Consider the following 15,818-nt stretch of genomic DNA (forward strand, 5'->3'; position numbering starts at 1 on the left):
TTATATAAATTTCAGGTGTACATAATTATATTTCAAATTCTGTGTAGATTACATCATGTTCACCACCCAAACACTAATTACAATCTATCACCACACACGTGTGCCTAATCACCCCTTCCACCCTTCCCCCTTCCCCTCTGGTAACAACCAATCCAATCTCTGTCTCTATGTGCTTGTTGTAGTTTTTATCTTTTACTTATGAGTGAGATCATATGGTATCTGAATTTCTCCCTCTAACTTATTTCACTCAGCATAATACCCTCAAGGTCCATCCATGTTGTCACATATGGCCAGATTTCATCATTTCTTATGGCTGAGTAGCATTCCATTGGGTACGTATACCACATCTTCTTTATCCATTCATCCCTTGATGGGCACTTAGGTTGCTTCCAAGTCTTAGGTATTGTGAATAATGCTGCAATAAACATAGGGGTGCATGTATCGTTACACATTGGTGTTTCCATGTTCTTTGGATAAATACCCAGCAGTGGAATAGCTGGATCATATGTTAGTTCTATTCTTAATTTTCTGAGGAAACTCCATACTGTTTTCCATAGTGGCTGCACCAGTTTGCACTCCTACCAGCAGTGTACAAGGGTTCCCTTCTCTCCACATCTTCTCCAATACTTATTTCCTGTCCTGTTAATTATAGCCATTCTGACTGAGAGGTGTGATATCACATTGTAGTTTTGGTTTGCATTTCACTGATAGTTAATGATGTTGAACATCCTTTCAAGTGCCTGTTGGCCAATTGTACATCTTCTTTGGAGAAATGTCTGTTCATATCTTTTACCCATTTTTTAACTGTGTTGTTAGTTTTTCTGTTGTTGAAATGTATAAGTTCTTTGTATATTGTGGATATTAACCCCTTATCAGATATATGGTTTGCAAATATCTTCTCCCAATTGTTAGGTTGTCTTCTCATTGCATTGATGGTTTCAATCTACAATCTTGATATTTGTTTTCTGTCTAATTTTTTTCTTCTCCTTTTCCTCTTTTTTTTCTGCCTTCTTTTGAACTAATTGAGCATTTTTATATGATTCCATCTTAACTCTTTGTGGTCTTATTAGCTATCAGTCATTGTACTGTAATGTTTTAGTGTTTGCTTCGGGGTTAACATGTGACAGATATTGCTGACTAGTGCATTTATATATATTTAACCCTCACTTCATAAGGCAAGTATGGATATCCTCATTTCACAGATGAAAGAAAAACATCTTGCTGAAATTACAAATCAATGTCTCAGAATCAGAATTCAAGTCCAGGTTTGCCTGACCCCAAAACATACTTTGTAATATTAGGAAAATATTGGAATGGCTTTTCAACCTTTGAAACAGCCAGAAGTCCGTAAAAAGGATGCTTAGGCTAAAAACTGAATTGTTATTACATTTTAAATTATTGAATATATACACGGAGACTGTAAAGAGATAAATGGGCTAAACATAATGCATTGCCAGACTTCAGAAATAAATTCAAGAATATGACACCATTATCTCTCTCCCTGAAAATGAATAAATATAGTAAAACAAGACAAGGAAGAAATTAGCTATCTGTAAAAGTAAAACCTTACCCTTAAGGCAAAGTTTTAAAATATATTGCTGATAATATTAACATGTAATGCAAATTTCTTTTCAGATATTTATAACTGACTAGTGCCTGATGGAAATTGATACAGTATTTGAAAATGTAAGCACCACTAAAGATGGTTTTGGAGGCTCTAGTCCCCCTCTAATCTCTACTACTCCCCTCAAATAAAGTCACAGCATAAATAAGAGTGTGGTTAATAGTCAAAGGTGGTTTTACGACAAGTCCCTTTACCTCGACTTTTAACTACATAGCCACTCCTAAAACACCTTTGATATAGAAATTCCAGAATTCTCATTGTTTTGGAAAAAGAATGAAAGGGAAAGGATGCCCCACCAATAGATGCAGATAGTCTAGTCTCCTTCAAAGTTTAATTCCTGTAGTACATATATGCATATATATACATATACTCATTTTGAGAAAGAGAATGATACCATTTGTCAGATAATACAAACTGACTCCATCCTTACCAATCACTGTTTTGTTAATTAAGATATTAATTGCATATAATAAATTTAACCCGTTTTAAGTGTACCGTTTGATGAATTTTGGTAGCTGCTTACCATTGTGTAACCACCACTACTATCAAGATGTAGAAGAGTTCCTTCACCCTAAAAAGTCTCCTCAAGGCCTTTTGCTCTTGATGACCTCTCCTCACCCCTGACCCCAGGCAATGCTGATCCCCTTTGTTTCGCTAGTAGCTTTGCATTTTCTAGAATTTCATACAAGTAGAATCATACAAAATGTAGTGTTTTGTGTTCAACTTCTTTCACTTAGCTTAGCCTGCTTTTGAAATTCATCCATGTTGCTGTGTATATCGCTGAGCAGTATTCCATGGTATGAATATACCATAATTTGTTTATCCATTCACCAGTCAATGGAGATTTGGGTTGCTTTATGTTTTCAGCTATTATAAACAATGCTGCTATGAACATTCACATACACATTTTTGAGTGGACATATGTGTTTATTTCTCTGGGGTAAATACCTACAGCGGAATTGCTGGGTCATAAGGCAAAGTATGTTAACTTTATAAGATACTATCAAACTGTTTTACAAAGAGGTTGTACTACTTTTACATTCCTACAAACAATTTACTAGACTTTTAGTTGCTCCATATCCTTGTCAACACTTAATATTGCTAGTTTGTATAGCATTAGCTATTTTGTGGGTGTGTTTTGGCATCTCATTGTGGTTTTCATTTATCAAGCAATGTTTTGATAGACGAGTTGTATGTCCAATTTGTGCTTTTCTATTGGCAAAAGAATGAGCTGACTTATGTACATTCTGGTTTATTAATGAGTCCTCCATGAATTTGAATATAGCCTTCATCAGTTCCCTACAGTCTGATCTATACTGGATGAGTTGATTTTTTGAATCTATAGAGTTGAAGACAAGATCCTGTACTTTTCTGTAACTTCATCAGAGTATTGCCACCTGTAAGACCTAGCCTGAAGCAGTCAGGTATCCTGCCTCTCTTCCTTCCTTCCTTCCATTCTATCAATCATCTTCTCTTCCAACCATCATTGACTGCATTTACAAGGATATGTGTTAATCTTGGAAAATCAAAACAATGTAGAAAGGTATATATAAGAAAGCAAACAAATTCCATTCAATTTTACCACACAAGACTACCACCGTCAACATGTTGATGAATTTTTTTCAGACCTCACTCTATGTAAAATAATAATAGACTGTGTTATTATAATGGACTATTTAATCTAATTCTTACAGCTATGTGTGTAAGATCATAGTTTAACCCCACTTTACAGGTAACAAAACTAAAAAAAAGAAAGTTTCAGTAAACTGTCTCAAATTACAAAGCTTACTAAGTGGCAGTGCTGACATTCAAATTGAGGGAGTCTGACTCTAGAGAGTAAGTATTTAACTATGATTCTGTACCATTTGCCATATGTATGTATGTGTGTATGTATTCTTTGTATGTTAACGCAGTCATAGTACCTCTCATGCTTATATTTGCATGCTCACAAATATAGGTATACATCACCCTTTATAATGATTGCACAATCTTTTACTTTATGGGTGTCCTGAGGCACATTTACTGTCTGGATATACCATAGTACATTTATTTAACAAGTCCCATAATTATTGATATTTAGCTTGTTTTCTATTTTTCAATATTATAAACAACATCTAAAGGAACATTCTAGTATATACATCCCTGTACTACTTTGTCCAATTTTCTCCTTAAGATAAATTCCTTGGGATGGGAATGTTTAGTCAGAGTATATGCACATTAAAGATTTAATGTGTAGTCTCAAATTGCCCTCCAGAAAAGTTGTACTTACTTCTCCAGCAACTGAGCACGAGATTGTTTCTTTCCCCATATTCTTGCCAGCATTGGTCTCTATCTTCCCCAGTTTTTGTTTTTTTTAATCTTTGCTAACCTGAAAGTTAAGAAATAATATCACATAGTTATTTTATTTCATTTATTTATTAATGGGGCTAAATATTTAGTCATTATATATATACAAGTAATGCACATACATTCATATAAAATAGTCAAACAATGCAGATGTATATTAGTGAAAAGTAGAAGTCCTATCTCCCATTCTTCTCATCAGAAGTATCCTCGTAACAGTTTAGCACATAACTTTGCCGAGTTTTTAATATCTACTTACATATTTATGCATATGTATAATTTTCCTTTGATATAAATGGAAAATCTGCAATTTGCTTTTTACCCTTGAAAATACGTCTTAAAGAATTTTTCGTCTTTCTTTAACTGTTACACACACAGTACTTCATTGTGTTGATGCACCATAATTTATTTAACCTGCTCTGTTCATGAAATTTAGGTTAATTTTATATATATATATATACTTTCAATAAATATATATTAAGTACCTACTATATGCCAGGACTTTTCTGGAAATGAATAACACAAAGTCCCTGTCCTGATGAGATATCCATTTTGAAATAATGCTGCAGTGGACATTCTTATATATTTTTGCATATACATGAGTATAAAACATTTCTGTAGGAAAGGGGATAAGCATTTAAAATTTTGATAAATAAACATAAAGCAGCCATCAATAAATATTAGGTGAGTAAAAGAATAAGATTGCTGTCTAACATTAAATTACAGAATTAATAGTAGGTATGTTTTATTTGGTGTGCACAGTGATTACAATTCTAAAAATTAGTTTCCAATATCAAAAAAGGGAGTTAACTAAAATGAAGATTTCTGTCATCTCTTGCAAAATCGGAAGATCTTGTAACACTGGGTCCACACTTGCTTAGGGCAGCTGGAGTCAAATGATGAGTGAGTAGTGGTTTGCCATTCTAAATTGTCTTATATCAAGCCACTTAACTTATTTATGTTACCTGCCTGACTTGCAGAGCTTTTGAATTTGCTGTTCTCCATGATGGGGTAAAGAAAAAGATACCTAAAAGAGAGAGAATGATTCTCAGGCCCACAGTGTTTAACAATAACTTCATATAATGTATTAATTCATATAATACAATTTGTGTCTTCCAGAAAAAGGGATGGCCAGCTCAGAAACATAAAAAAGAGATTCAAGAGGTGAATGATGGCACTGTCCTTCCAAAAACATCTTAGGAGTAGGATATTTTAGCCAAAATAACCATCTGATCATTTCAGTGGCAGACATAGTATAGTGGTTAAGAGCTAGACTGCCTGGGTTTGAATCCTGGTTCTGCCACTGGTTAGCTCTAGGACTTTGGGCAGTGCTCTGGACTGCATATTTGTTACCCCAAAATTCGTATGTTGAAGCTGTAATCCCCAATGTGGTGGTATTTGGAGGTGGGGCATTTGGGAGGTAATTAGGTGATGAGCTTGTACCCTCATGAATGAGATTAGTGCTCTTATAAGAAGAGACTCTCTCTGCCATGTGAGGAGACAGCAAGATGGTGTCCATCTGCAAACCAGGAAGAGAGCTCTCACCAGAACCCAACCGACCTGGCATTGTGATCTCGGACTTAGCCTTCAGAACTGTGAGAAATAAATGTCTGTTGTTTAAGCCACCCAGACTATGGTATTTTGTTAAAGCAGCCTAAACTAAGACAGCCAGGTTATTTAAGTTCTTTGTGCTCAGTTTCCTCATCTACAAATGGGAGAAACAATGTATTTTACTTCACAGGTTTGCTGCAATATTTAAATGAGTCACTATACATAAAACACTTACAAGAGTGCCTGGCCCATAAAAGCTGCTATTATTATTAATATAGATGCACCAGACATTCATATCAGGATGCCCTTAAATTTATGCTCCAAACAATTACTTAATTCTTTTTTTCTGTGAATCCTCTCCAGGCAACCTTCTGATGCCTTCCTGTATGGCATGACTCCAGGGAGATATTCACTGGTTTAAAATGTAAATCCTTTCAAGGTCTCTGACGAGTAATTACCTGTAGAGTTTTTGATTTGATTATCAGAGTCTTTATCAATCAGTACATCATTGAGATGAGCTGCCAAGGAAGCAGAATTCAGTGACAGCTTGCAACTTTTTATTACCAGCAACAGTGTTTGGCTATGGAGAGTCTCCCTTAAGTAAACTGGCAGGGGATTGAGATTTTTTGAGGCTGATTTTCTATTCACCTATTCTGTTCGCTCTACAGACTGATTCATAGTCACGTATATGTAAGTGTGAGGCTGTAGGAAGTGACTGTACAAAGCCTTTGAAAGGTGAGTCTTGGGCAAGTCATTTCAATATATTATAAAAGGAATTACTTTAGACTGATATAAAATCCATTAACTTGTTGACATTGTCTGAGCTGCAGTTACCTTTACACTTTTCGTGTAGAACACTATGCAGATAGGGGTCTCGTTAAGGCAATTTTCCTTGAAATTTGGGCAAATTATTTATAGGCAAATGGATATTACTAGCTAAAAATGTTTTCCTTATTAACTTATGAGTCCTCTTAAAAATACTTTGCCAGGAGTTAATATTAGTATGTTACTATGCTCAGGATTAGTATATTTGTTTGGAAAGTAAATTAAAGCATTTTCTTAAAAATACCATTGTTTATAATTTAGACTTTTGTGAATTCAGATTGACTCTCCTTCAAATAATATTCTTGGTTTGAGTTAACTCTTCCTTCTACATTTCTTACTCCAGCAGGCACAACACGAAACTAGTAGTGTAAATGCTCCTGCTCCTCATTACGTGATTTTGTGAGAGTCATTCTGTCTCACTGTGGCAGCAATCTAGGTGACCTGCTCAGATCTCCTTTCAAAAACACCTGCTGTGGGGAACACAGATGACTGACAGCTTTCAATTGCCGCACTTTGAGATCTACTGTGGAGATCACAGCAGGCCACACCTCCCCAGGGCTACTCCCAGTCTTTGATTGAGCACAGTAGGGGAACTAACCTGTCCTTTCCTGTCTTCACAGCCTCAGCTGGCACCACTACAGGCACAGAATCCCATCCAGCAGAGCATCCATAGGAAAACTCACTGCACTAGGAAGGAGGTACGGGAATGGGCCCACGACCATAGGATCTAATTGTCATGTCATCTACCCTATTACTTACATAAACCACCCTCATACAGTATTAGAAAGGTTTACTAAAGTCACAGCTAAATCAGCAGCTCAGAGACAATAAATAATCTGCAAGGGTGGCACACCATCTCTCAGGACATAGTATAGGTACTAAATCAGAGATCTCTACATGGCGCTGTCTCCAATAGGAAGGATACGTGAACCCAGGAATCAAGGGGTAAAGGCAAGAATGGCCTCATTTACAATCACCCTCAATGCCCCACTTTGTGCTTCACCTCCCACAACTCTGGGCTGAGCAGAGTTAGAGATCCTAGTCTTCAAAGGTTTTCTCTTTTACAGCAGTGATCCGTTGAACTACAAGCTAATAGTAGTGGGGCACTTTTAACTCTTTGCACCCAGGAGTCAGTGAGCAGGGATAAATGACTCTGATTATCAGGAAGAGATGGGGCTGCTCTTACACAGTGGAGACAAGAAGGAATACACTTAGAACCCAGGTGATCCACTTGGGTTCCTCTTGGTATTCCCTTGCCCAATGGTAACTGCGAATGGACACATGCAGCAACCCCAGACTAAGAAGGGTATGATGACCAAAGTCTACGACCCCTTACGAATGAATGTTTAGGTCATATCACCAGGTAAGGCAACAAGATCTGCGGAGGTCATAGCTGAGAATGAAGAGGAAAGGGAGTGGATAGTGGCATAAGTACTAGAATAGCCCAAGACCAACTGCAATGACAGAGACTATAGTTTGTTCCATTAATCTCCCCTTTCTAAGTGTACCCTTAGCAAGAGGGGTTCACAGGAATCATGGAGGAGCATTACTATGAACTGATTGATAGTCTCCAGCTGCAGCACTTTCAAATGCACCCCTCAGTTTGCACCACGCCAAGCTTTTTCTGCAGTGTTCTCAGTGACTGAGCACAGTGGAAGTACAAGAACTCAGTTGTTCTTTCTCCAATTTTGGCTTCCTCTAAGGGACAGCTGTAGCTCAGGACTGCCCACTGCTCTGGCTGAGGCCCTGAGAATTACATTGCGATCTGGGGATCTTCCTACTCATTCTTCCTTTCTTGTCTGCTTTGCCAGGTTCGAGTCTGAATTTCAATCTGAGTGTCCCTGACTTCTCCTCCCTCTCCCTTTACCCTTCGCAGGCGTTTTCTCCAATCAATCTCTTGCACTTAAAGTTGTCTTGGTGTCTGCTTCTCGGAGAACTGTAACTGACACACTGAGTGTTTTCAAATTTCAGTAAAAGAAAATGAAACCTACATAAGATGATTAGAATGATTTAAGAAAATTTCTCAATGGGAAAAGTTAGACCAGAACCTAACCTTTAGTTTCTAATAGAACTCTTTTGGGTATCAAAAATCACTGTGATTTTCTTTAGTCAGCTATTTTTAAAACTCCTCCAAAAACATGTATGAATCGAAGAAGAACTCTGATGGCTGGGTTAAGACCAATCTGATATATGTTGATTTCAGAACTGCAAATATGTCTATTGAGCTAGAATGGACTGAATCTACCACTTGTATTGTGGCCCTGATAGAACATTCAGGCACAGAGCCTTGTATGGTAACTCTGGAAGGAGGGCAATAATGTGAGGAAATACAAAAAGCTCTAGGAAGACACACACACGTAGTAGTGTTACATTAGACAACCAGAAAAATTCATTAACTGACAGAATTCAGGGAGAAAGTTTTTAAAGGTGGGACTAGATGGTGAGGGAAAGGGTTTTTTTTAAGGAGAGGGAAAAAGGAGCTGGAGAAGAGATGTTTAATAAAAAGGCTCTATAAGAGATACTTAATACAAAGGCACTAGGATGAATCCAGAGAAGGAGAACACCACCATCAAGCCAAAGACTGGGTGACCTTGGAGAATGGACTCAGTGTATTTCCTAATATACAATTTAATTCCAGGATATACACACTATATTTACTTGTTGAGGATGTCTTATAATAAAGCTGACAGAGACCAGTAACCAGAAAGAAACAAAAACATCATAATCCTAAGTATGTAGTTATGGGAAGAGAATCTTAGTACTTCCTCTCCCCAACCCTCTTTGCAAGTGGCAAGGAAAAGATATTCCCTGGTGGAAAATATAGAGGAGTCTTTTGGGGTGTTCTAAATCTATTTCATCAAAATCACTCACTATGCTAATTATTGCTAATTCATGCAATCTTCTGAAAAGTTGATGGCACACATAGCCAGGGTAACCTTCCTAGTGCTGAAATTTCTCCTTTTGGCTTCTTATGACCCTAGGTAATCTGGCATCATCCCAACCATCCAATTTATTTTCCCCTCTCTTCAATAGACCCTCACCACTCATCAGGCTGGTCTCCCCACTGCTGCTGAACACACCACACTCATTCCTGTGGAGGGGAGGAAAAGTTCTCCTCTACTCTCTTAGGGTCTCTGGCTGGGCCTAAAAATTCAACTGGCATAAAACAGATTAACAGGAAAAAGCACACAAGTTTTATTAAAATCTCTTACATGTACATGGGAGCCTTTACAAGAGAATGAAGCCCCAAAATGGCAGAACCTACATGCTTTTATAGTAGATTGAACAACGAGAGGCAATTGTGGAAAAGCAACTAACCTATATGGAGAGGCTAAAGAAAGATAAGAATTACTTCCAACAAGTTCTGTTTGCACAGATTTCTTTTGGCCTCAACTTTCTGATAAAAATTTCTTTCCTCCAAGAACAGGGAGGGCATCTTTTAGATGGGAGTTTTCTCTCCTACTTTCAGGAATAAAAAGGAGAGTCTGAGTGCCCTTCCTGCATCTGGTGTTTCTCGAGTATCTTTAACTTAAAATAATCAATATGCAAAAGTGCATATTTTGAGATGACAAGCTCTGAACTCCTTCACCTGTCTTGTTGCCTTTGTTTGTAAGGTCCACCTGTTGTTCCTGTTCATTTCTGTCCATCCTTCAAGTCCTGTCCTTATTCTAGCACTTACCTGTGGGTTCAACTCATGGGGCTCTTGCCATATGCATTACATAACTTGTTATTTCAAAATATGCCCTCTTGTATTGTGAATATTTAACGGATTTATCTTATCTCCCCAATTAGACTGCAAACTCCTTAAACATGTGACTCATTTGGTAAATATCCACAATAGTAGAATTTTAAAACTGCATCATTTTAGATGCTGAAACTGATATGTAGACTGTCACTCCTCTAGTCACACACACCAAAAGTACTGGAGTTAACGAGAACATTATAATATAATAAAATTGAATGCTTCCTATATACTGGGTACAATTCTAAGTTCCTTACGTACATCAATTTATTTATTTCATGACATTGGCATCATCCTTCACGGCTTTCTTCCTCACAAATCCCATATCTAGTCCATCTAATTCTATTGGCTCTGCCTTCAAAATAGAGCTAGAATCCTCCCACTTCTCACTAAATTCACTAGTACCATCTCGGTTCTAGGCCACATCATTTCTGTGTTGGATTATTGCAATAGCTTCCTAATAGGTGTATTCTCAAGACAGCACAGTACAATCCTTTTAGTTTTAAGTCACACCTCTGTTCAAAACCCTGCAGTAGCCATTCACTTCACTCAAAGGAAAAGACAAAGTCCTTTATGGCCTACAAGACTCTACATGATCTTCTTCCTCCCTCCATCACTGGAACCTCATCTCTCACTACTCTTAGTCTTGCTCTTCCTGCTCCAGCCACTGGCCATTCTTGTTCTTTCACACATAAGGCACCTTGGGCCTTGGCTCTAGTTTTTTCTTTTGCCTGGAGCACACCCTCAGTTACACACAACTAACTCTCCTAAGTTGGCTCATCTCTCACCTTCTCGGTGAGTCCTACCTTGACACTAATTAATTTTGCAACTTGCTCTTCCACCTCCTTCTCTATTCCTCTCAGTCTCTAATTTTTTTTTCATAGCAGGCATCTCTTTCTAACATCCTATATAATTTTTTAGCTGTATGTTGTCAGCCCTCCCCACTCTCATATAAACTCCACGAAAGGAGTGATCCTTGTTGTCTTCATGGATGTATCCCAAGAATCTAAAACAGTGCCTGGTACGTGAAAGGCACTCAAATACTTGGTGAATGAATTTAGAAGCTCGATTTCCTTCCGCAGGCCACCGCTTTGGCGAGGAGCCTTCTCAGCTTCTACTTTACACAAAGGGCCAAAATCGCAAGGAACCTACAGGTCCTGGGGCTAGCTCCAGATATAGGTTTGGAGGACAGAGGAGATAAGAGATAAAAAAACTAAAGGGTGCATTTAGTTTCTGGGGCGGGGGGGGGGGGGGAGGCGGAGATGAGGAAATTAGGGGACACTTCCTCTCCCTTTGCACGTCCACAAGTGTTTCAACTCGCAGCATAAGCAACTTCGAACATTCTCCTACCAAAACGAATCCAGTGCCACGGTGCTTGGGCTCTTCAAGGCGGCCCTTGCCCTTCCCCCGGCAGCTTCAGTGCCCTCACTTAGGTGGTTAGGCCGTGCCTACACAGCATTCTTTCCGGGCCCGGGATGTCCCTGCCACCGTGACGGGGAGCCGGGTGGGCGGACCCGCCTCAGCCAGCGGTCGGCAGGCAGCCGCAAGGCCGCAGCGCTGGGCCGGGGACAGGCTGCGGAGCGAACACCCGGCCGAGGCCCCACGGCGCGCCGCGGGGGGCGTGGCGGCGGCGACCTCTCGGCTCCCGCCGCGCCGGCCGCACGCACGCGCACTGCGCCCAGCAAAATGAGGGTCGCGGCTCTGATCAGGTAATGCGGCGCCGGGGCCGCTTTCCTCCTCTCCTGTCGGCCTCTTGTCCCTTCCTCGGAGGGGCGGGAGCTGCCGCCGGCGTCGGCGCCAAAGCGAGGGTGTGTGCAGCCGCGTGTCGGGGGTCGGCGGCTCCTCGCGGCCACAGGAAGAGGCGGAGCTTTCGGGCTTGGCCCGACTCGTCCGCTGTCCTGGGCTCGCGCTCCTCCTCTCTGCCTGTCGCCGCCACTCTGGTCTTCTGGCCCTCATATTTGGGGTCACATTGGATTCACCTGGGGAACTTTAAAAACTGCTGATGCCTGGGCCTCACGCCAGAGCGCTGGTGTAATTCCTCGGACGCGGCCCGGGGTCGGATTCTTAAAAGTTGTAGTGGGCACTGACGTTTGAGAGCCACAGCTTGACTCTCCTTACTCAGGGCCAAGTCAGCCCCCCCCCTTTTCCTCCTCGCTTTCTCCGTCCTCTTCTGTAGTTTGTTCCCTTCAGTCTTTCTGCTCGGTCGTCCGGGTCCTGTCTTCCTCCCTAGGCTGATACTAGCCCCGTCCCCTCCCGCGAAGGACCATCTCTCCCTCACCTGCCGTCCCAGGAGTGTCCGGATTGGTTAAGACATGGATGGGGTTTACCTTTGTGCTCAAGGACGGAGATGGAAATGTACCGCTTTGTTCTAGATCCGGCTGCTGTTGCTTCGAGCAGTTATGGCTTTTAGAGTGATCTTATGGTAACATACTCCATATTCCAAGAGGAGTTTGAAATCTACAGTAACCCATCATATTTAGTTGTCTAAAGTAAGTCCTGTGACAACCAAAGACAGGCCAATTGAAATGCTTCCATACTCAATCTGTAAACTGAAGCAAAAGGGAACACAATGACAACATTAAAAAATAAATTTAGACTACTTGAATATTTGTTGGATGAGATTTGGATCTGTATAGTGTCTGAGATACATCACAACCATGCATTTTCTTTTCTAAGCCCATTGAAGATTTCATAAACATTTTTGTTCACTTCCCTAGGTAGTTGATGCTGGCTGACAATAGTCTCCTTTTGAGTCCTTTTGAGGACTCGATATAACATTCTAGTCCCTTCTGTAGTTGCTGGAATAATCCAATTTCTTTTACTTCAATGCCAGTTTTAGGAGACTAGACTATAATATCAAAGTCATTATTGTTTTCAGTGAATTTCTTCTCTAAAGTGAATGACTAAGCTTTGACCATTGTGGTCTTCATTTGATCTAGACAGATAAGAGTAAAAAACGTAGTCTAGGAAATGAGTAATTCACATCCACATGCAGTTTGCCAAAAATTTAGCGCTTGAACTGAAGACTCAGAAAACCTGCTGGTGGCCCAGTTGTTAAGGTTGGGTGCTCAGCTTTGGGGGCCTGAGGTTTGGCTGGGTGGGATCTTGGGCGCGATCAGGGCACTGCTCATCAAGCCATGCTGAGGCTGTGTCCCACATAGCACAACTAGAAGGACCTACAACTAGAATATACAACTGTGTTCTGAGGGGCTTTGTGGAAAACAAGAAGAAAAGAAAAGATTGGCAACAGATGTTAGCTCAGGTGCCAGTCTTCAAAAAAAAAGGAATCCTAGAGGAAAGGAGAGAAGAAGATTGATGTAGTCCATTACACTAAATATTCTGTAATGTACATATATTACTTTCATAATGAAAAAGCAAATCACTAATGTTGGAAAATTCTTGAAAAATTGTGAGATATGTCTAAGTGTTGGGAGACATGCTGTTAAGTATGAATACAAAACATATATATGAATATGAATGCGTACATAATACATATATATACATTTATATGCATATACACTTGAATATATATGAATTTAAACTTAAAACAGTAAATCTATTGGCAGTGTGTGTGTGTATGTGTACTAAAATGAGAGAGGGGATATGTGTGTATGCTTTAGGAAATAAGTGAAATCAAGATTTCACATATCTTTAGACCATAAAGAACATTATTTTCCTAATACACAAAAGATTGAATCATTGAATTTTACAGTTGAATGATACCTTGAGGGTTAGCTAGGCCATTCTCTAATTTTATAATGAAGCGTGTAAACCCAAGCACATTGAGTAACTTAGCTTAGTATCCCAGAGTTGGGAACTAAAATTCTGATCTTATGTAAGACGTCTCACCTAACATGCTTATATAGCCTGTGATGTTCTAAGAGGTGAGTAAGGTACTCAGCATTACCCAAACTTACTTGACCTTGAAAACCTTTTGTGCTTAAGAGTATTTGTTGGACACTAGTGTTCTACAGAACACAATTTGGGAAATACCATTTTAAAACCATATTTGAAACCTTAGCATATTTTAAAATAAAATATAAGGCAAAGTCCTGATTGTGTATGTATACCTGTTAATCTTTAATATTTTTGATATTCCACAATTAGGGAGATCTTTTTGTCCTGCAGAAACAGAGCAGTGAGGTTCACTAGGGGAAGCTGTGGAAGATGTACTTAGGGGAATATCAGAATCTGAGGAAAGAAAGCATGATATATACCTTTACTTTTCCTCTTGCAGCTTTCCTCCCCTTGAGACGTTCTGGAATGACAGTTGTTACTGATGGGACTATGGTAGCGGCAGACAAATGTTGGGAGCTCAGAGGGCAAAAGAGCCAGCTCCCAGGATAATCAGTCTCTTAGTTTCTTTGTCTCTGAATAGGTCTAAACATTGCCTGTGGGTACATTTGCAGGTTTTAAGCAAGGATTGGAAAGATGGTTAAACAGGAGGGAAAAAAGGAAGAGAGACAGTGATAAAAGAAAGGAAGAAACATGTATAGTGAGAAGCACTAGCGTATTAAACTAAAAGAGCATAGAGGTTGCTGTTTAACCTTGTTATGATGAACTACTACTTGTCTTGACTAAGTGATTTGCCTCTACTTTAGGTGGATTTGGTGACAGCATTTAGAAGTTCCTTTCAATCTGTTTATTAGTTTTATGGCTCAAGCCTTATCCTAGTGAGGGCTGAAAACTTAGTACTGGTAGTACTGATGTTTAACTGTATCAGTGTATTTCAGCATTTTGCTTTCTATCTCTGTAGAATTTCTCCCCCCAAGTATGTCTAACTGTATTATTTGATTGAATCGCAAATCTTAAGTTTGATCCTTTAATTAGTGATGGTGGCCAGTTGTTGGATTTCTTAAAGTGGAACAGAATAGACGTTTTCCTACTTCTTCATAGAGAATTTCACCTAAGGGGTATATGTAATAGATGTTTAACTGGAATGTAAAATTAAATCAGTTTTTATTTGCAAAGCACTTTATATATTAAGTAAAGTCACTATCACAAACCAAAGAGTTATTATTTTTTGTTTAGAATGATCTTTGTTATGATGCATATAATTTCAGAAGCTCTTGTGAGCAGCAAGCTTAGACATTCAGATCCATTTGCTCCATTGCTTGTGCTCTGGAAATTACATGTGGTGTTTTGCATTCTAATTATAAAGTAGTACCTCAAATATTCTGAAAAGCTGAAGAAATAATGTGTTCTATTTTGCTATCTAATGATTCTATGTTCAATAATGGTCAGTAGCCTGATATTTATTTGTCTTTTTATTTTTTAGTGGTGGGAAGGACAGCTGTTATAATATGATGCAGTGCATTGCTGCTGGGCATCAGATTGTCGCTTTAGCAAATCTAAGACCAGCTGAAAACCAAGGTAAGTGTATACCTTTTTGGGAAGTTCTCTAAATGACTAAAATTCCAACTTCATAATTGCATTCTATTGTATGCAATATGCAAAGACAAAAAAGAACTAATACATCTTTATCATCTGTTACATGCTAACTTCTATGATACGTGTTTTCGATTGTATATCCTTTAATCCTGATAAGAACTCCTAGAGAGTTTTATTAGACAGGGATACTGAGGCTCAGAGTTTTATAAATTTGTCCAAGGTGAAATAGCTGGAACAAACTAGCAGAGCTGAGACTTGAAACCTCTTACTTCAGAGTGCACTGCTGTTGTACCACAGCATGTTTCCAAGTATTGTAGGCAATTCCCAGGTAAGTAAGATACA

The 15,818-nt window shown here is 39.2% G+C and overlaps 1 protein-coding gene and 1 long non-coding RNA gene across 8 annotated transcripts in view; one reads left to right on the plus strand and one right to left on the minus strand.

Moving 5' to 3' along the window:
* Positions 1–11,571, minus strand: part of LOC123283014 (uncharacterized) — a 506,927-nt gene extending 495,356 nt beyond the window's left edge. For all 4 annotated transcript variants that reach the window (XR_011501269.1, XR_011501259.1, XR_011501265.1 and 1 more), the window contains exons 1-2: positions 11,436–11,571; positions 3,894–3,992 (exon numbers count right to left, since the gene is read on the minus strand). This is a non-coding gene — a long non-coding RNA (uncharacterized lncRNA). The remainder of the gene's footprint in view (positions 1–3,893; positions 3,993–11,435) is intronic.
* Positions 11,572–11,662: 91 nt separating this feature from the next.
* Positions 11,663–15,818, plus strand: part of DPH6 (diphthamine biosynthesis 6) — a 176,165-nt gene continuing 172,009 nt past the window's right edge. For all 4 annotated transcript variants that reach the window (XR_011501217.1, XM_014847313.3, XM_044765199.2 and 1 more), the window contains exons 1-2: positions 11,663–11,794; positions 15,364–15,458. Coding sequence is in view for 3 of the 4 variants with exons in the window: in XM_014847313.3 (XP_014702799.1) it covers positions 11,772–11,794; positions 15,364–15,458 (118 nt within the window). In the remaining variant the exon portion in view is untranslated. The remainder of the gene's footprint in view (positions 11,795–15,363; positions 15,459–15,818) is intronic.

The sequence above is a fragment of the Equus asinus genome, chromosome 2 (genome assembly GCF_041296235.1).
Source record: "Equus asinus isolate D_3611 breed Donkey chromosome 2, EquAss-T2T_v2, whole genome shotgun sequence".
Lineage (NCBI taxonomy): Eukaryota > Metazoa > Chordata > Mammalia > Perissodactyla > Equidae > Equus > Equus asinus.